The sequence below is a fragment of the Salmo salar genome, chromosome 15 (assembly GCF_965601325.2).
Source record: "Salmo salar chromosome 15, fSalSal1, whole genome shotgun sequence".
NCBI lineage: Eukaryota > Metazoa > Chordata > Actinopteri > Salmoniformes > Salmonidae > Salmo > Salmo salar.
The window spans coordinates 112472501-112495103 of NC_138305.1; the positions used below are offsets into that span (position 1 = coordinate 112472501).

At 42.6% G+C, this 22603-nt stretch overlaps 1 protein-coding gene across 2 annotated transcripts in view; it reads left to right on the plus strand.

Annotated features, from left to right (window-relative positions):
- plxnb3 (plexin B3) overlaps positions 1 to 18740 on the plus strand; it is a 256626-nt gene extending 237886 nt beyond the window's left edge. For both annotated transcript variants that reach the window (XM_082962290.1, XM_082962289.1), the window contains exons 28-37: positions 1 to 71; positions 1061 to 1164; positions 1677 to 1758; positions 5723 to 5889; positions 6634 to 6794; positions 8900 to 9047; positions 12239 to 12303; positions 16760 to 16835; positions 17407 to 17481; positions 18237 to 18740. The exon at positions 1 to 71 is cut by the window's left edge and continues 89 nt beyond it. In XM_082962290.1, the coding sequence (XP_082818416.1) occupies positions 1 to 71; positions 1061 to 1164; positions 1677 to 1758; positions 5723 to 5889; positions 6634 to 6794; positions 8900 to 9047; positions 12239 to 12303; positions 16760 to 16835; positions 17407 to 17481; positions 18237 to 18341 (1054 nt within the window). In that variant the 3' untranslated portion in view covers positions 18342 to 18740. The remainder of the gene's footprint in view (positions 72 to 1060; positions 1165 to 1676; positions 1759 to 5722; positions 5890 to 6633; positions 6795 to 8899; positions 9048 to 12238; positions 12304 to 16759; positions 16836 to 17406; positions 17482 to 18236) is intronic.
- The last annotated feature ends 3863 nt before the right edge of the window (positions 18741 to 22603 follow it).

The following is a 22603-nucleotide window of genomic DNA, read 5'->3' on the forward strand; positions in this document are numbered from 1 at the left end:
CAAGATCCTAGACCAGATCTATAAAGGAGCTCCCTTCTCACAGAGACCTGCTGCAGACTCACTAGACCTGGGTAAGGAATAGAGGCCTGGGTAAGGAATAGAGGCCTGGGTAAGGAATAGAGGCCTGGGTAAGGAATAGAGGCCTGGGTAAGGAACAGAGACCTGGGTAAGGAACAGAGACCTGGGTAAGGAACAGAGACCTGGGTAAGGAACAGAGGCCTGGGTAAGGAACAGAGGCCTGGGTAAGGAACAGAGGCCTGGGTAAGGAACAGAGACATGGGTAAGGAATAGAGAATACTTATCTTTTGCTCATGTTGACTCAATGAATAAAATAGCCTAACTTAGAAAATCTCTTTTTGACCCTCTACTAATGAATGTGATGTTTGAACACATAACACACCAGTGGTTTGAAGAACCAATGCCAGGAATAATGAACCCATTTTGTTTGTAAAGCACCTTTCGTTCAACGTTTTGCGGCCCAAAGTGCAAACAGATATTTATTTGAAACCACACTCGGGTAATGAGTAAATTTACCTGAGACCTGACATGTGTTAGCTAACCCAGTCGTATAGCATTCCAACAACCCGGGTTTAAACCGGTCTTGTAACATTCAGACAACCCAGGTTCAACCCAGTCTTATAGCATTCCGACAACCCGGGTTCAACCCAGTCTTGTAGTATTCAGACAACCCGGGTTCAACCCAGTCTTATAGCATTCCGACAACCCGGGTTCAACCCAGTCTTATAGCATTCAGACAACCCAGGTTCAACCCAGTCTTGTAGTATTCAGACAACCCGGGTTCAACCCAGTCTTGTAGCATTCAGACAACCCGGGTTCAACCCAGTCTTGTAGTATTCAGACAACCCGGGTTCAACCCAGTCTTGTAGTATTCAGACAACCCGGGTTCAACCCAGTCTTGTAGTATTCAGACAACCCGGGTTCAACCCAGTCTTGTAGCATTCAGACAACCCGGGTTCAACCCAGTCTTGTAGTATTCAGACAACCCGGGTTCAACCCAGTCTTGTAGTATTCAGACAACATATATGATTTGTCTCGTCAGAATGGCGATCGGGACAGGCGGGTCACCTGACACTGTCAGACGATGACGTCACAGCGATCGTCCAGGGGCGCTGGAAGAAACTCAACACTCTGCAGCACTACAAGGTAAGAGAGTTACACACACATCCACTACACACAGAGGAGTGCAGAGTGGTGTTCAGCAGGAGTGCAGAGTGGTGTTCAGCAGGAGTGCAGAGTGGTGTTCAGCAGGAGTGCAGAGTGGTGTTCAGCAGGAGTGCAGAGTGGTGTTCAGCAGGAGTGCAGAGTGGTGTTCAGCAGGAGTGCAGAGTGGTGTTCAGCAGTAGTGCAGAGTGGTGTTCAGCAGGAGTGCAGAGTGGTGTTCAGCAGGAGTGCAGAGTGGTGTTCAGCAGGAGTGCAGAGTGGTGTTCAGCAGGAGTGCAGAGTGGTGTTCAGCAGTAGTGCAGAGTGGTGTTCAGCAGGAGTGCAGAGTGGTGTTCAGCAGGAGTGCAGAGTGGTGTTCAGTAGGTACAAAACAGGAAACAACTGGAAGGTGTAGAGCCTGTCTTGTCCAATCAGAAACGTTAACCCCTGTGCTGATGTGCGCCCCGCTGAACACGGCTTGGATGTTGATATCTGTTGGTGTTTTCTCTCCTCAGGTACCAGATGGAGCTACAGTGGCTCTGATCCCTAGGTCAGCTGCTGTCATGGGAATACACCAGGTCTACCAGACCGGAGAGAGTAAATACTGTTATACTACTATATAACCTGTTATACTACTATAGAACCTGTTATACTATATAGCCTGAATACACCAGGTCTACCAGACCGGAGAGAGTAAATACTGTTATACTACTATATAACCTGTTATACTACTATATAACCTGTTATACTATATAGCCTGAATACACCAGGTCTACCAGACTGGAGAGAGTAAATACTGTTATACTACTATATAACCTGTTATACTATATAGCCTGTTATACTATATAGCCTGTTATACTACTATATAACCTGTTATACTACTATATAACCTGTTATACTATATAGCCTGAATACACCAGGTCTACCAGACCGGAGAGAGTAAATACTGTTATACTACTATATAACCTGTTATACTACTATAGAACCTGTTATACTACTATATAACCTGTTATACTACTATATAACCTGTTATACTACTATATAACCTGTTATACTACTATATAGCCTGAATACACCAGGTCTACCAGACCGGAGAGAGTAAATACTGTTATACTGCTATATAGCCTGTTATACTATATAGCCTGTTATACTATATAGCCTGTTATACTACTATATAACCTGTTATACTACTATATAGCCTGTTATACTACTATATAGCCTGTTATACTACTATATAGCCTGTTATACTACTATATAGCTTGTTTTACTACTATATAGCCTGTTATACTATAGAACCTGTTATACTACTATATAGCCTGTTATACTACTATATAACCTGTTATACTACTATATAACCTGTTATACTACTATATAGCCTGTTATACTACTATATAGCCTGTTATACTACTATATAGCCTGTTATACTACTATATAACCTGTTATACTGCTATATAACCTGTTATACTACTATATAGCCTGTTATACTACTATATAGCCTGTTATACTACTATATAACCTGTTTAATACTACATAGCCTGTTATACTACTATATAACCTGTTATACTACTATATAACCTGTTATACTACTATATAGCCTGTTATACTATATAGCCTGTTATACTATATAGCCTGTTATACTACTATATAGCCTGTTATACTACTATATAGCCTGTTATACTACTATATAACCTGTTTAATACTACATAGCCTGTTATACTACTATATAAGCTGTTTAATACTATATAACCTGTTATACTACTATATAGCATTTTATACTGCTATATAGCCTGTCATACTACTATAGAACCTGTTATACTACTATATAGCCTGTTATACTACTATATAGCCTGTTATACTACTATATTGCCTGTTATACTACTATATAGCCTGTTATACTATAGAACCTGTTATACTACTATAGAACCTGTTATATTACTATATAGCCTGTTATACTTCTATATAGCCTGTTATACTGCTATATAGCCTATTATACTATATAACCTGTTATACTACTATATAGCCTGTTATACTACTATATAGCCTGTTATACTACTATATAGCCTATTATACTATATAACCTGTTATACTACTATATAGCCTGTTATACTACTATATAGCCTGTTATACTACTATATAGCCTATTATACTATATAGCCTGTTATACCACTATATAGCCTGTTATACTACTATATAGCCTGTTATACTACTATATAGCCTGTTATACTACTATATAGCCTGTTATACTATAGAACCTGTTATACTACTATAGAACCTGTTATATTACTATATAGCCTGTTATACTACTATATAGCCTATTATACTATATAACCTGTTATACTACTATATAGCCTGTTATACTACTATATAGCCTGTTATACTACTATATAGCCTATTATACTATATAACCTGTTATACTACTATATAGCCTGTTATACTATATAGCCTGTTATACTATATAACCTGTTATACTACTATATAGCCTGTTATACTACTATATAGCCTGTTATACTACTATATTGCCTGTTATACTACTATATAGCCTATTATACTATATAACCTGTTATACTACTATATAGCCTGTTATACTATATAGCCTATTATACTATATAACCTGTTATACTACTATATAGCCTGTTATACTACTATATAGCCTGTTATACTACTATATTGCCTGTTATACTACTATATAGCCTGTTATACTATAGAACCTGTTATACTACTATAGAACCTGTTATATTACTATATAGCCTGTTATACTTCTATATAGCCTGTTATACTACTATATAGCCTATTATACTATATAACCTGTTATACTACTATATAGCCTGTTATACTACTATATAGCCTGTTATACTACTATATAGCCTATTATACTATATAACCTGTTATACTACTATATAGCCTGTTATACTACTATATAGCCTGTTATACTACTATATAGCCTATTATACTATATAGCCTGTTATACCACTATATAGCCTGTTATACTACTATATAGCCTGTTATACTACTATATAGCCTGTTATACTACTATATAGCCTATTATACTATATAACCTGTTATACTACTATATAGCCTGTTATACTACTATATAGCCTGTTATACTACTATATAGCCTATTATACTATATAACCTGTTATACTACTATATAGCCTGTTATACTATATAGCCTGTTATACTACTATATAGCCTGTTATACTACTATATAACCTGTTATACTACTATATAACCTATTTAATACTACATAGCCTGTTATACTACAATATAGCATTTTATACTGCTATATAGCCTGTCATACTACTATATAGCCTGTTATACTACTATATAGCCTATTATACTATATAGCCTGTTATACTACTATATAGCCTGTTATACTACTATATAGCCTGTTATACTACTATATAGCCTATTATACTATATAACCTGTTATACTACTACATAGCCTGTTATACTACTATATAGCCTGTTATACTACTATATAGCCTATTATACTATATAACCTGTTATACTACTATATAGCCTGTTATACTACTATATAGCCTGTTATACTACTATATAGCCTATTATACTATATAGCCTGTTATACTACTATATAGCCTGTTATACTACTATATAGCCTGTTATACTACTATATAGCCTATTATACTATATAACCTGTTATACTACTATATAGCCTATTATACTATATAGCCTGTTATACTACTATATAGCCTGTTATACTACTATATAGCCTGTTATACTACTATATAACCTGTTATACTACTATATTGCCTGTTATACTACTATATAGCCTGTTATACTATATAGCCTGTTATACTACTATATAGCCTGTTATACTACTATATAACCTGTTATACTGCTATATAACCTGTTTAATACTACATAGCCTGTTATACTACTATATAACCTGTTTAATACTATATAACCTGTTATACTACTATATAGCATTTTATACTGCTATATAGCCTGTCATACTACTATATAGCCTGTTTAATACTACATAACCTGTTATACTACTATATAGCCTGTTATACTACTATATAGCCTGTTATACTACTATATAGCCTGTTATACTACTATAGAACCTGTTATACTACTATATAGCCTGTTATACTACTATATAGCCTGTTATACTACTATATAGCCTGTTATACTACTATAGAACCTGTTATACTACTATATAGCCTGTTATACTACTATATCGCCTGTTATACTACTATATAACCTGTTATACTACTATATCATCTGTTTAATACTATATAGCCTGTTATACTACTATATAATCTGTTTAATACTATATAGCCTGTTATACTACTATATAATCTGTTTAATACTATATTGCCTGTTTAATACTATGTAAGTACTGAATTATTTTAGAGCTGTTTCCAAAATGTCACCCTATACATATATCAAAGAGATGTACTACTATAGTATAAGGAATATGTTTCCCCCTGTCCAAAATGGCACCCTATTCCCCTTGGTAGGACACTAGTTTTAGGGAATACAGTGCCATTTCAATTTAAGTGTGACCTGGAAGTGTGTCCCTCTGTGCGCTCCGTAGAGACACCCATGTTGGAGGGGGAGGGGGAGGAAGGGCTGAGGCTGTGGCACCTGGTGAAGTCCAGCGAGGACCCAGAGATCCCCAAACACAGGAAGAGCAGCATGAGAGAGAGGGAGAGAGCCAAGGCAATACCAGAGATATACCTGACACGACTACTATCTATGAAGGTAGGTACACACACACACAGAGACACACACACAGACACAGACACACACACACAGACACACAGACACACACACACACACACACACACACACACACACACACAGAGACACACACACACACACACACACACACACACACACACACACACACACACACACACACACACACAGAGACACACACACAGAGACGCACACACAGACACAGACACACACACACAGACACACACACACACACACACACACACACACACACACACACACACACACACACACACACACACACAGAGAGACACACACACACACACAGACACACACAGACACACACACACACAGAGACACACACACACACACACACACACACACACACACACACACAGAGACACACACACAGACACACAGAGACACACACACACAGACACACACACACACACACACAGAGACACACACACACACACACACACACACACACACAGAGAGACACACACACACACACAGACACACACAGACACACACACACACACACACACACACACACACACACACACACACACAGACACACACACACACACACAGAGACACACACACACACACAGAGAGAACAGACCAAGGCTATACCAGAGTTACATACTGTGTTATCCATACTGTTTGAATGTAGATGTAGGAGCTATATCAGTTTTGTGGTATAGATACCTAGCTGGTAAAGTATATATATAGATACCTAGCTGTTGTGTCTCTCTCCTCTCTAAGGGGACGCTGCAGAAGTTTGTAGACGACGTGTTCGTAGCCATCCTCAACACCAAGCGCCCTCCTCCCATCGCTGTGCGTTTCTTCTTTGACTTCCTGGATGACATGGCGGAGAAACACGGCATTGACGACCCCGAGACCGTACACATCTGGAAAACTAACAGGTCCGTCAGACAACAAGTGATTGATTTTATGTTTATTGTTCTTCAAGAGGACCAACAGGTCAGTCAGTCACTGGGTCCTAGTTTGTCTTTCTGTAAAGTCTACAGTGCCTTGCAAAAGTATTCAATCCACCCCCCCACCCCCCCCATGGCGTTTTTTCCTATTTTGTTGCATTACAACCTGTAATTTAAATAGATTTTTATTTGGATTTTATGTAATGGACATAAACAAGATAGTCGAAATTGGTGAAATGGAATGAAAAAAATCACTTGTTTAAAAAAATGCTAAAAAATCAAAAAATGAAAAGTGGTGGGTGTATATGTTTTCACACCCTTTACTATGAAGCACCTAAATAAGATCTGGTGCAACCAATTACCTTCAGAAGTCACATAATTAGTTAAATTAAGTCCACCTGTGTGCAATCTAAGTGTCACATGATCTCAGTATATATACACCTGTTCTGAAAGTCCCCAGAGTCTGCAACGCCACTAAGCAAGCGGCACCATGAAGACCAAGGAGCTCTCCAAACAGGTCAGGGACAAAGTTGTGGAGAAGTACAGATCAGGGTTGGGTCATAAAAAAAGATCAGAAATGTTGAACATCTCACGGAGCACCATTAAATCCATTATTAAAAAAATGGAAAGAATTTGGCACCACAACAAACCTGCCAATAGCGGGCCGCCCACCAAAACTCACAGACCAGGCAAGGAGGGCATTAATCAGAGAGGCAACAAAGAGACCAAAGATAACCCTGAAGGAGCTGAAGGGTTCCACAGCGGAGATTGGAGTATCTGTCCATAGGACCACTTTAAGCCGTACACTCCACAGAGCTGGGATTTCTGGAAGAGTGGCCAGAAAAAAAGCCATTGCTTAAAGAAAAAAATAAGCAAACACATTTGGTGTTCGCCAAAAGGCATGTGGGAGACTTCCCAAACATATGGAAGAAGGTACTCTGGTCAGATGAGACTAAAATTGAGCTTTTTGGCCATCAAGGAAAACCCTATGTCTGGCGCAAACCCAACACCTCTCATCCCCCCGAGAACATCATCCCCACAGTGAAGCATGGTGGTGGCAGCATCATGCTGAGGGGATGTTTTTCATCGGCAGGGCCTGAGAAACTGGTCAGAATTTAAGGAATGATGGATGGCACTAAATACAGGGACATTCTTGAGGGAAACCTGTTTCAGTCTTCCAGAAATTTGAGACTGGGACGGAGGTTCACCTTCCAGCAGGACAATGACCCTAAGCATCCTGCTAAAGCAGTGGTTTAAGGGGAAACATTTAAATGTCTTGGAACGGCCTAGTCAAAGCCCAGACCTCAATCCAATTGAGAATCTGTGGTATGACTTACAGATTGCTGTACACCAGCAGAACCCATCCAACTTGAAGGAGCTGGAGCTGTTTTGCCTTGAAGAATGGGCAAAAATCCCAGTGGCTAGATGTGCCAAGCTTATAGAGACTAACCACAAGAGACTTGCAGATGTAATTGCTGCAAAAGGTGGCTCTACAAAGTATTGACTTTGGGGGGGGGGTGAATAATTATGCACGCTCAAGTTTTCCGTTTTTTTGGTCTTATTTCTTGTTTGTTTCCCAAGAAAAAATATTTAGCATTTTCAAAGTGGTAGGCATGTTGTGTAAATCAAATGATACAAACCCTCAAGAAATCCATTTTAATTCCAGGTTGTAAGGCAACAAAATAGGAAAATGCCAAGGGGGGGGGGGGGGGGGGGGTGAATACTTTTGCAAGCCACTGTAAATAATTTTTTAAAAGAAGCAGCTTTTGGTAAGGTGCTGTCTAACAGAACATATAACTAAATAAAATGAAAGTCTTCTCTCTTCTATTATAAACTGCAAAGAGAGAAGAGTGTGAGACTTTCAATGGTCGTTTCTGAGATCGACTGCATCGCAATCAGTGACTGAGCAAACTGACTGATCACCTTGTGTCCTGAATAACTGTCCTGAATAACTGCTGGTTGTTCTTATTCCGTCTTCTGTCGGTGATCAGCAACTGAACATGTGATATTCTTGAACACGGTCATTGTATTTCCTTCCGTAAAACAATAACTTTTCCCTGGATAACCACCTCTCCTCCCTCCATTCCCTCCAGCTTGCCTCTGAGGTTCTGGGTCAACATCCTGAAGAACCCTCAGTTTGTGTTTGATGTCCAGGTGACCGATAGCGTGGACGCTGTCCTCTCTGTCATCGCGCAGACCTTCATTGACTCTTGCACCACCTCCGAACACAAAGTTGGACGGGTCAGTAATTTTTTGTTGTTGATATAGTATTTTTATAGAAATTTCACAATTTTCTCCCATATTAAGAGATTAAAAAAAATAATTAAACATAAAAGCTCAGTTTAAATAAAGGAATTTAAACTAACACATGGAACATACAATGAAATCCTGAGACAGGTAAACAACCACCATTATAAATAAATCCTTGCAGCAGAATAGCTGATAAATCAGTTTCTGGGTGATTTAAATAATGTTCCTACACTTTGTAGAACTGATCTGTTTTAGAATGTAATGTACATGTCAGATATTCTGTGCACAATTGGCACAGCGTCGTCCGGGTTTGGCTGGTTTAGGCCGTCATTGTAAATTGTTAACTGACTTGCCTAGATAAATAAAAATGTAAAAATTCAATTAAAAAAATTTGGTTTTCCCTCACTGCGTAGGTTAGGATGTTGTAAAGCCTCCTCTTATCCACAGAAGTAACATGCCTACTAGGGAGACCTTCTTTAGGGAGTCCTTCTTCTTTAGGGAGACCTTCTTTAGGGAGACCTTCTTTATGGAGACCTTCTTTAGGGAGACCTTCTTCTTTAGGGAGACCTTCTTCTTTAGGGAGACCTTCTTTAGGGAGACCTTCTTCTTTAAGGAGACTTTCTTTAGGGAGACCTTCTTCTTTAGGGAGACCTTCTTCTTTAGGGAGACCTTCTTTAGGGAGACCTTCTTTAGGGAGTCCTTCTTCTTTAGGGAGACCTTCTTTAGGGAGACCTTCTTTAGGGAGACCTTCTTCTTTAGGGAGACCTTCTTCTTTAGGGAGACCTTCTTCTTTACGGAGACCTTCTTCTTTAGGGAGACCTTCTTTAGGGAGACCTTCTTCTTTAGGGAGACCTTCTTTAGGGAGACCTTCTTCTTTAGGGAGACCTTCTTCTTTGGGGAGACCTTCTTCTTTAGGGAGACCTTCTTCTTTAGGGAGGCCTTCTTCTTTAGGGAGGACTTCTTCTTTAGGGAGACCTTCTTTAGGGAGACCTTCTTTAGGGAGACCTTCTTCTTTAGGGAGACCTTCTTCTTTAGGGAGACCTTCTTTAGGAAGACCTTCTTTAGGGAGACCTTCTTTAGGGAGACCTTCTTTAGGGAGACCTTCTTTAGGGAGACCTTCTTCTTTAGGGAGACCTTCTTTATGGAGACCTTCTTTAGGGAGACCTCTTTAGGGAGACCTTCTTCTTTAGGGAGACCTTCTTTAGGGAGACCTTCTTCTTTAGGGAGACCTTCTTCTTAGGGAGACCTTCTTCTTTAGGGAGACCTTCTTTAGGGAGACCTTCTTTAGGGAGACCTTCTTTAGGGAGACCTTCTTTAGGGAGACCTTCTTCTTTAGGGAGACCTTCTTCTTAGGAGACCTTCTTTAGGGAGACTTTCTTCTTTAGGGAGACCTTTAGGGAGACCTTTAGGGAGACCTTCTTCTTTAGGGAGACCTTCTTCTTTAGGGAGACCTTCTTCTTTAGGGAGACCTTCTTCTTTAGGGAGACCTTCTTTAGGAAGACCTTCTTTAGGTAGTCCTTCTTCTTTAGGGAGACCTTCTTCTTCAGGGAGACCTTCTTCTTTGGGGAGACCTTCTTCTTTAGGGAGACCTTCTTTAGGGAGACCTTCTTCTTCAGGGAGACCTTCTTCTTTAGGGAGACCTTCTTTATGGAGACCTTCTTTAGGGAGACCTTCTTTATGGAGACCTTCTTCTTTAGGGAGACCTTCTTCTTTAGGGAGACCTTCTTCTTTAGGGAGACCTTCTTTAGGGAGACCTTCTTCTTTATGGAGACCTTCTTTAGGGAGACCTTCTTCTTTAGGGAGACCTTCTTCTTTAGGGAGACCTTCTTCTTTAGAGACCTTCTTCTTTAGGGAGACCTTCTTTAGGGAGACCTTCTTCTTTAGGGAGACCTTCTTCTTTAGGGAGACCTTCTTTAGGGAGACCTTCTTTAGGGAGACCTTCTTTAGGGAGACCTTCTTTAGGGAGACCTTCTTCTTTAGGGAGACCTTCTTCTTTAGGGAGACCTTCTTCTTTAGGGAGACCTTCTTTAGGGAGACCTTCTTCTTTAGGGAGACCTTCTTCTTCTTATTTATTAGAGAACACGAAGAAAAAAAAACACGACAGTACAACAGTCTTGCAGGCTATACTAAAAAGCAATGCAAAAACAACTACCCACAAAACCCAAACCAAACACACACCTAATTATAGGACTCCCAATCAGAGGCAACTAGAAACACCTGCCTCCAATTGAGAGTCCAACACCCAAACCTAAACATAGAAAAACTAAACTAGACAGAAAGTAGAAATACATACAAAAACACAAACCCTCTGCCACATCCTGACCAAAACTAATACAATTACTCCCTCTGCTGGTCAGGACGTGACAAAACATGTCTGTGATTTGGGGATATATGAATTCTGTGTATTATTCTTAATTGGATGCTCTAGTACGATTACATATAGATATTGTTTTTGCATATCTCCAAATGTCCTCCCACATCTCCTCATCAATAGTAACAGACAATTCTTTCTCCCACACTGGTTTCCCTCTCTGTGTGTGTACAGTAGAAAACGACCTGAAAGCATCATAAATACATTTACAGATATTTTCCTTTGTGAGATAGATACATCAGGGTTGCCAATCAAGGTAGTGCTCTTTAAAATATAATGTCTTACTTGTAGGAAGCGGAAAAAGTCCCGCTTTGGGAGATTCAATATATTTTTCAACCATCGCTTTTCAACCAAATGACAAAATCTTATCAACGAATAAATCATTTAGTCGGCCTGTGCCCCTTATCAAGCCAAATGATAAAACCAGCTTCCAGAAATCCTGGTCCAAAATCTGCGTGGTTAAGAATTGCGGTAAAGACCAGAGGTTAGTTTGGATCTTGGGTCAGTCAATTTATAAAATACATTTTAAAAAACACAATCTAAAAACACGCTTCTATTTGTTTATTTACTTATTTGAATGAATTTATTATTTAGAGAGAGTATTTTCTAAGTACAGTTAGAGGGAATCAGTAATCATTAATTGGGGTCAGGACAGCAGATCTCGTATTTCCTCATCATTTCTGTTCAGAGTGGATAACGCCGAGGAACAGGAAACTTTGTGTTGTTTAGTATGATGATGATGATGATGATGATGATGGTCGTTGACAAACATAATCTGTCTAACATCGTGATTTTGATTTCCTGCCAACAGGACTCTCCAGTGAATAAACTACTGTACGCCAGAGAAATCCCCAGATACAAACAGCTTGTTGAGAGGTGAGACAGACAGGCAGGCAGGCAGGCAGGCAGGCAGGCAGGCAGGCAGGCAGGCAGGCAGGCAGACAGACAGACAGACAGACAGACAGACAGACAGACAGACAGACAGACAGACAGACAGACAGACAGACAGACAGACAGACAGACAGACAGACAGACCACTGGTTCCCTGTCACATGAGCTAGGTTATTGGAGCTGGGTTATGGGAGCTGGTTATTGGAGCTGGGTTGTTGGAGCTGGGTTGTTGGAGCTGGGTTATTGGAGCTGGTTATTGGAGCTGGTTATTGGAGCTGGTTATGGAGCTGGTTATTGGAGCTGGTTATTGGAGCTGGGTTGTTGGAGCTGGTTATTGGAGCTGGTTATGGGAGCTGGGTTATTGGAGCTGGGTTGTTGGAGCTGGTTATTGGAGCTGGTTATTGGAGCTGGTTATTGGAGCTGGTTATGGGAGCTGGTTATTGGAGCTGGTTATTGGAGCTGGTTATTGGAGCTGGTTATTGGAGCTGGTTATTGGAGCTGGTTATTGGAGCTGGGTTATTGGAGCTGGTTATGGGAGCTGGTTATTGGAGCTGGTTATTGGAGCTGGGTTATTGGAGCTGGGTTATGGGAGCTGGTTATTGGAGCTGGGTTATTGGAGCTGGGTTATTGGAGCTGGGTTATTGGAGCTGGTTATTGGAGCTGGGTTATTGGAGCTGGGTTATTGGAGCTGGTTATTGGAGCTGGTTATGGGAGCTGGTTATGGGAGCTGGTTATTGGAGCTGGGTTATGGGAGCTGGTTATTGGAGCTGGTTATTGGAGCTGGTTATTGGAGCTGGTTATGGGAGCTGGTTATTGGAGCTGGTTATTGGAGCTGGTTATTGGAGCTGGGTTATGGGAGCTGGGTTATTGGAGCTGGTTATTGGAGCTGGTTATTGGAGCTGGTTATTGGAGCTGGGTTATTGGAGCTGGTTATGGGAGCTGGTTATTGGAGCTGGTTATTGGAGCTGGGTTATTGGAGCTGGGTTATGGGAGCTGGTTATTGGAGCTGGGTTATTGGAGCTGGGTTATTGGAGCTGGGTTATTGGAGCTGGTTATTGGAGCTGGGTTATTGGAGCTGGGTTATTGGAGCTGGTATTACAGTGTTCTGTGGGTATTGTTCCAGGTATTAGAGTGTTCTGTGGGTATCGTTCCAGGTATTACAGTGTGTTCTGTGGGTATTGTTCCAGGTATTATAGTGTTCTGTGGGTATTGTTCCAGGTATTACAGTGTTCTGTGGGTATTGTTCCAGGTATTACAGTGTTCTGTGGGTATTGTTCCAGGTATTACAGTGTTCTGTGGGTATTGTTCCAGGTATTATAGTGTTCTGTGGGTATTGTTCCAGGTATTACAGTGTTCTGTGGGTATTGTTCCAGGTATTATAGTGTTCTGTGGGTATTGTTCCAGGTATTACAGTGTTCTGTGGGTATTGTTCCAGGTATTATAGTGTTCTGTGGGTATTGTTCCAGGTATTACAGTGTTCTGTGGGTATTGTTCCAGGTATTATAGTGTTCTGTGGGTATTGTTCCAGGTATTATAGTGTTCTGTGGGTATTGTTCCAGGTATTATAGTGTTCTGTGGGTATTGTTCCAGGTATTACAGTGTTCTGTGGGTATTGTTCCAGGTATTATAGTGTTCTGTGGGTATTGTTCCAGGTATTACAGTGTTCTGTGGGTATTGTTCCAGGTATTACAGTGTTCTGTGGGTATTGTTCCAGGTATTATAGTGTTCTGTGGGTATTGTTCCAGGTATTATAGTGTGTTCTGTGGGTATTGTTCCAGGTATTACAGTGTTCTGTGGGTATTGTTCCAGGTTTTACAGTGTGTTCTGTGGGTATTGTTCCAGGTATTATAGTGTTCTGTGGGTATTGTTCCAGGTATTATAGTGTTCTGTGGGTATTGTTCCAGGTTTTACAGTGTGTTCTGTGGGTATTGTTCCAGGTTTTACAGTGTGTTCTGTGGGTATTGTTCCAGGTATTATAGTGTGTTCTGTGGGTATTGTTCCAGGTATTACAGTGTTCTGTGGGTATTGTTCCAGGTATTATAGTGTTCTGTGGGTATTGTTCCAGGTATTATAGTGTTCTGTGGGTATTGTTCCAGGTATTATAGTGTTCTGTGGGTATTGTTCCAGGTATTATAGTGTTCTGTGGGTATTGTTCCAGGTATTATAGTGTTCTGTGGGTATTGTTCCAGGTATTATAGTGTTCTGTGGGTATTGTTCCAGGTATTACAGTGTTCTGTGGGTATTGTTCCAGGTATTACAGTGTTCTGTGGGTATCGTTCCAGGTATTATAGTGTTCTGTGGGTATTGTTCCAGGTATTACAGTGTTCTGTGGGTATTGTTCCAGGTATTACAGTGTTCTGTGCGTATTGTTCCAGGTATTATAGTGTTCTGTGGGTATTGTTCCAGGTATTATAGTGTTCTGTGGGTATTGTTCCAGGTATTACAGTGTTCTGTGGGTATTGTTCCAGGTATTACAGTGTTCTGTGGGTATTGTTCCAGGTATTATAGTGTTCTGTGGGTATTGTTCCAGGTATTACAGTGTTCTGTGGGTATCGTTCCAGGTATTACAGTGTTCTGTGGGTATTGTTCCAGGTATTATAGTGTTCTGTGGGTATTGTTCCAGGTATTATAGTGTTCTGTGGGTATCGTTCCAGGTATTATAGTGTGTTCTGTGGGTATTGTTCCAGGTATTATAGTGTTCTGTGGGTATTGTTCCAGGTATTATAGTGTGTTCTGTGGGTATTGTTCCAGGTATTATAGTGTTCTGTGGGTATTGTTCCAGGTATTACAGTGTTCTGTGGGTATTGTTCCAGGTATTATAGTGTTCTGTGGGTATTGTTCCAGGTATTATAGTGTTCTGTGGGTATTGTTCCAGGTATTATAGTGTTCTGTGGGTATTGTTCCAGGTATTACAGTGTGTTCTGTGGGTATTGTTCCAGGTATTACAGTGTGTTCTGTGGGTATTGTTCCAGGTATTATAGTGTTCTGTGGGTATTGTTCCAGGTATTATAGTGTTCTGTGGGTATTGTTCCAGGTATTATAGTGTTCTGTGGGTATTGTTCCAGGTATTATAGTGTTCTGTGGGTATTGTTCCAGGTATTATAGTGTTCTGTGGGTATTGTTCCAGGTATTATAGTGTGTTCTGTGGGTATTGTTCCAGGTATTACAGTGTTCTGTGGGTATTGTTCCAGGTATTATAGTGTTCTGTGGGTATTGTTCCAGGTATTATAGTGTTCTGTGGGTATTGTTCCAGGTATTATAGTGTTCTGTGGGTATTGTTCCAGGTATTATAGTGTTCTGTGGGTATTGTTCCAGGTATTATAGTGTTCTGTGGGTATTGTTCCAGGTATTATAGTGTTCTGTGGGTATTGTTCCAGGTATTATAGTGTTCTGTGGGTATCGTTCCAGGTATTATAGTGTGTTCTGTGGGTATTGTTCCAGGTATTATAGTGTTCTGTGGGTATTGTTCCAGGTATTATAGTGTGTTCTGTGGGTATTGTTCCAGGTATTATAGTGTTCTGTGGGTATTGTTCCAGGTGTTACAGTGTTCTGTGGGTATTGTTCCAGGTGTTACAGTGTTCTGTGGGTATTGTTCCAGGTATTACAGTGTTCTGTGGGTATTGTTCCAGGTATTATAGTGTTCTGTGGGTATTGTTCCAGGTATTACAGTGTTCTGTGGGTATTGTTCCAGGTATTACAGTGTTCTGTGGGTATTGTTCCAGGTATTACAGTGTTCTGTGGGTATTGTTCCAGGTATTATAGTGTTCTGTGGGTATTGTTCCAGGTATTATAGTGTTCTGTGGGTATTGTTCCAGGTATTACAGTGTTCTGTGGGTATTGTTCCAGGTATTATAGTGTTCTGTGGGTATTGTTCCAGGTATTATAGTGTTCTGTGGGTATTGTTCCAGGTATTACAGTGTGTTCTGTGGGTATTGTTCCAGGTATTACAGTGTGTTCTGTGGGTATTGTTCCAGGTATTATAGTGTTCTGTGGGTATTGTTCCAGGTATTATAGTGTTCTGTGGGTATTGTTCCAGGTATTATAGTGTTCTGTGGGTATTGTTCCAGGTATTATAGTGTTCTGTGGGTATTGTTCCAGGTATTATAGTGTTCTGTGGGTATTGTTCCAGGTATTATAGTGTTCTGTGGGTATTGTTCCAGGTATTATAGTGTGTTCTGTGGGTATTGTTCCAGGTATTACAGTGTTCTGTGGGTATTGTTCCAGGTATTATAGTGTTCTGTAAGTATTGTTCCAGGTATTATAGTGTTCTGTGGGTATTGTTCCAGGTATTATAGTGTTCTGTGGGTATTGTTCCAGGTATTATAGTGTTCTGTGGGTATTGTTCCAGGTATTATAGTGTTCTGTGGGTATTGTTCCAGGTATTATAGTGTTCTGTGGGTATTGTTCCAGGTATTATAGTGTTCTGTGGGTATTGTTCCAGGTATTATAGTGACATCCACAGTGCAGCGTCTGGCTGTTACCAAGAGATGAACTCTACTCTAACAGAGCTGTCTGGGGTGAGTGGATTTACTACCTCTCCTCTCCTCCCCTCCTCACCCCCTCTCCTCTTCTCTCTTCCCCTCCTCACCACCTCTCCTCACCTCCTCTTCTCCTCTTCTCTCCTCCCCTCCTCTCCCCTCCTCCTCACCACCTCCCCTCTCCCCTCCTCCTCTCCCCTCCTCACCCCCTCTCCTCTTCTCTCCTCCCCTCCTCACCACCTCTCCTCACCTCCTCTTCTCCTCTTCTCTCCTCCCCTCCTCTCCCCTCCTCTCCTCTCCTCACCACCTCTCCTCTCCCCTCCTCCTCTCCCCTCCTCACCACCTCTCCTCTCCCCTCCTCCTCTCCTCTCCTCTCCCCTCCTCCTCTCCCCTCCTCACCCTCTCTCCCCTCCTCATCACCTCTCCTCTTCCCTCCTCCCCCATCCTGTCCTCCTCTCCCCTCCTGTCCACTCTACTCCACCTAGCTCTGCTCTACTTTACTGTGAGATTATTATGGAGTCTATGCAGTTAAATATACATTATAGATCATGTTGTTGTGATGTCCAACACAGTAGATTGTAACATTGTGTTTCCATGTCTGACTTTTCAGAGTTTTGGATCAGACATGAACAGTCTGGTGGCTCTGCTTGAGTTGTATAAATACATCAACAAATACTACGACCAGGTATATATATATATATATATACACACACACACTACACACACACTACACACACACCACCCCACCACCCCACCACCCCACCCCACCCCACCACACCACCCCACCACACCACCCCACCCCACCACCCCACCCCACCCCACCACACCACCCCACCACACCACCCCACCCCACCACACCACCCCACCCCACCACCCCACCCCACCACACCACCCCACCCCACCACACCACCCCACCCCACCACACCACCCCACCACACCCCACCCCACCACACCCCACCACAGTCCACCCCACCACCCCACCCCCCCACCCCACCACACCCCACCCCACCACAGTCCACCCCACCACCCCACCCCACCCCACCCCACCACACCCCACCCCACCCCACACCACCCCACCACCCCACCCCACCCCACCACACCACCCCACCACACCACCCCACCCCACCACCCCACCCCACCACCCCACCACACCACCCCACCCCACCCCACCCCACCCCACCCCACCACACCCCACCACACCACCCCACCACACACCACCCCACCACCCCACCCCACCACCCCACCCCACCCCACCCCACCACACCCCACCCCACCACCCCACCCCACCACCCCACCCCACCCCACCCCACCACCCCACCCCACCCCACCACCACCACCCCACCCCACCCCACACCACCCCACACCCCACCCCACCCCACCACACCCCACACCACCCCACCCCACAGTCCTTTCTAGGTAGTAATGTTGTTGTCTCTGTAGATCATCACATCTCTGGAGGAGGATGGAGCTGGACAGAAGATGCAGCTGGCCTATCGTCTACAGCAGGTCGCCGCCCTGGTGGAGAACAAGGTCACTGACCTTTAACCCCTGATCTCTGACTCCTGGCCTATCGTCTACAGCAGGTCGCCGCCCTGGTGGAGAACAAGGTCACTGACCTTTAACCCCTGATCTCTGACCTGGTGGAGAACCACAGACGGACAGAGCTGCGTTTAGTACCACAGAACGTTACAGCAGAGAACGCGAAACACTCAGATCCACTTCCTCTCATGGGGTTCCTTTTTTTTTTCTCCCCGGGGCGGACCCACTCTCGTCTGCATATTGCTCCCGCCCGCGGAGGGGCTGCCTCAGAGCGAAACATCTCACGGGAAAAATAAATTCTGTTAAGGGGCGGAGTTGTTTCTGCGCCAGATATTATGGAGGAACTGAACTCAACGCGGGGAAAAGCACACTTACACAGACCATTTAAATAAACTATCTTCCTCATCCACCGTATATGCTTTATGTTGTGTGTGCGTGTGCGTGTGCGCGTGAGCGTGTGTGTGTGTACATGGTTCTGATGTTGCTTCCAGAGGCAGTTTGGAACTCGGTAGTGAGCGTTGCAACCGAGGACAGATGATTTTTACACGTTTCAGCACTCGGCTGTCCCGTTCTGTGAGCTTGTTGTGGCCTACCACTTTGTGGCTGTGCCGTTGTTGCTCCTAGACATTTCCATTTCACAATAACAGCACTTACAGTTGACCCGGGCAACTCTAGCAGGGCAGAAATGTGATGAACTGACTTGTTGGAAAGGTGGCATCCTATGATGGTGCCACGTTGAAAGTCACTGAGCTTTTCAGTAGGGTCCATTCTACTGCCAATGTTTGTCTATGGAGATTGCATGGTTGTGTGCTTAATGTTATCCACCTATCAGCAACGGGTGTTTCTGAAATATAATCCCCTAATTTGAAGGGGTGTCCACATACTGCTGTCATGGGTGTAGATGTATGTTCCAGGGCGTCTGTATTGCAGTCATGCTGCACAGATGATAACATCTGACACGGCCTATATTAACCCCCTGAGCTGTACAGGTCGACTGCAACGTGGACGTCCTGTAACGAGCCCACAGTCTAGTCTTAATGACAGTCTATAACCACCGTTTGGGGGCCTCCGCCCAGCAGCTCTCCAGCCTGTCAGACTCTCTCAGTACTCTACCTACAGATGGACGGTTTTTAGCAAAACCTTTCTTTATTAACAGTAGTTTTGTGAACATCTATATCCTTGAATACCAGGAAATACAAGCTCAATGTCTGGTGGTGTTGTAAAATGTTTTATTCCCACCCTCTCCCCCCTAATGTCTTGTTGTTTTGAAATCCATTTTCCAATTACACACTGAAGATTTTAAAGCAATTTAACCTGTGTGTTCTGTGCTGTCTTGTAGCTGACCACTGAACTCAAAACGAGATGTTTACTGCAGAACAGAGACGTCTTGTTGTTGTTACACATTTTCACCTGTTTCACTTCTCTGTTGGGGTCTGAACCTAGCCTGAGTACCAGTCTGTTGGGGTCTGAACCTAGCCTGAGTACCAGTCTGTTGGGGTCTGAACCTAGCCTGAGTACCAGTCTGTTGGGGTCTGAACCTAGCCTGAGTACCAGTCTGTTGGGGTCTGAACCTAGCCTGAGTACCAGTCTGTTGGGGTCTGAACCTAGCCTGAGTACCAGTCTGTTGGGGTCTGAACCTAGCCTGAGTACCAGTCTGTTGGGGTCTGAACCTAGCCTGAGTACCAGTCTGTTGGGGTCTTTAAAGTGTTGTCTTGCCAAACAGGTGGAGCTGGAAATTACAGCCAATCCCTTCGAACACAACCCCCTGGTCGAACCGTAATACTGACTGAGTCTTAGAAAACGCATTTCTGTTTGATATAATCAAAGTTAAACCAAATGAACAGTTAATATACTACTACTTAGGCCAAATAGATTTCACAACAGGCAGTGGACACTAAATGTACAGCAATAAGTCTCGCAGGTACCATTTAAGGTTGTAACCGGCAACACCTGGTGTCGCCAGCAGAGGGGGGCTGACGAGGAGTTGAGACGAATTTGAGTCATTTTAAAACCAGCGTCTAGCAGGTTTGTTCTGTTGAACAGACTGACACTGTATAGAAAACTAACTTATTCTCTGTAAATAGTGCTTATTCATAATCCACACCAACGGTCTGTCGATGCCATCCTCCACTTTATTTCCTCTGAGGAGCCTCCACTGATAGCAACCAAATGTGCCTTCTTCTCGTAACTTTGTAAACGACTTACTGTGTAGAATTTGTTTTGGGGGAAGTTGGAAAACGTTTGCCAAATGAACTGACGTGGCAAACTAGTTTTGAATTTGTACTGTGGATGTGTAAAGGGTAGAGAGGTAGGGTAGAAAAAAAATTCCTGGAACTTTTAATACATCCACTGTTTTTCACCGGGTTGGAGGATTCCTGGAGTCAAGAAGTAAATAAGCATAAAATCCCCAAATCCAGGATTTAAACAGGGAACAGGTGTAAAAGACTGCAGTAGTTCTGCAGAACAGTAGTTAGACCCCCTGATCTTTACTGTTACAGGTTACCTAACAGCCAGGGTTGGGGAGTAACTGATTACATGGAATCTGATTACAAATAACAAAAATATGGACCTGTAATCAGTTACATTACCAGCAACAACAACAAAAATAATTATAATTTGTAATCAGATTTCATATACTTTTGGAAAAACTCGATTACTTCTTGGATTATTTTTTTTAAAATTCAGAATAGGCGTTTTGTGGGATAAAAGGGGCGAGTTTGATCCACCTGAGAGTCTGAGCACAAAACCACTATGATGACTCATCAAATGATGACCACCAATCAGAAACCACGATGATGACTCACCAAATGATGACCACCAATCAGAGATCACTATGATGACCACCAAATGATGACCACCAATCAGAGACAACTATGATGACTCATCAAATGATGACCACCAATCAGAGACCACTATGATGACCACCAATCAGAGACCACTATGATGACTCATCAAATGATGACCACCAATCAGAGACCACTATGATGACACACCAAATGATGACCACCAATCAGAGACCACTAATGATGACCACCAATCAGAAACCACGATGATGACACACCAAATGATGACCACCAATCAGAGACCACTATGATGACACACCAAATGATGACCACCAATCAGAGACCACTATGATGACTCACCAAATGATGACCACCAATCAGAGACCACAACGATGACTCACCAAATGATGACCACCAATCAGAGACCACTATGATGACTCACCAAATGATGACCACCAATCAGAGACCACTAATGATGACCACCAATCAGAGACCACAAGGATGACTCACCAAATGATGACCACCAATCAGAGACCACAACGATGACTCACCAAATGATGACCACCAATCAGAGACCACTATGATGACTCACCAAATGATGACCACCAATCAGAGACCACAACGATGACTCACCAAATGATGACCACCAATCAGAGAACAACAAACCTGTGTTTTTCCGGATCCTCCTTGTCCTCTTCAAATGCCTCTTAAGGGAAAAGTAATCTAAAAGTAACTGAATTACGTTACTGATTACAATGTTTTAAACAGGTAACTAGTAACTAACAGATTACATTCAGAAAAGTAACTTACCCAACTCCGCTAACTGCAATATTACCCGTCGGTCTCCTCTGACCCAGCAGGTTCAGTATCGCTATGGTTACTACGGCTACCCTTAATGGTTCCAAATGGCCCCCCTGTCCCCTACATAGTGCACTGCTTTTGAGCTGATCCCTAAAGTGGTCTCTTGTGGAAGCCTTGTGTTCCCATAGGGATGAATATAATTAACATATGCTATGGGCCCTGGTCTAAAGTAGTGTTCTATATATAGGGAATAGGGCCCTGGTCTATATAGGGAATAGGGCCCTGGTCTATATAGGGGATAGGGCCCTGGTCTATAGGGAATAGGGCCCTGGTCTAAAGTAGTGTTCTATATATAGGGAATAGGGCCCTGGTCTATATAGGGAATAGGGCCCTGGTCTAAAGTAGTGTCCTCTATATAGGGAATAGGGCCCTGGTCTATATAGGGAATAGGGCTCTGGTCTATATAGGGGATAGGGCCCTGGTCTAAAGTAGTGTCCTCTATATAGGGAATAGGGCCCTGGTCTATATAGGGAATAGGGCCCTGGTCTAAAGTAGTGTTCTATATATAGGGAATAGGGCCCTGGTCTATATAGGGAATAGGGCCCTGGTCTATATAGGGAATAGGGCCCTGGTCTAAAGTAGTGTTCTATATATAGGGAATAGGGCCCTGGTCTATATAGGGAA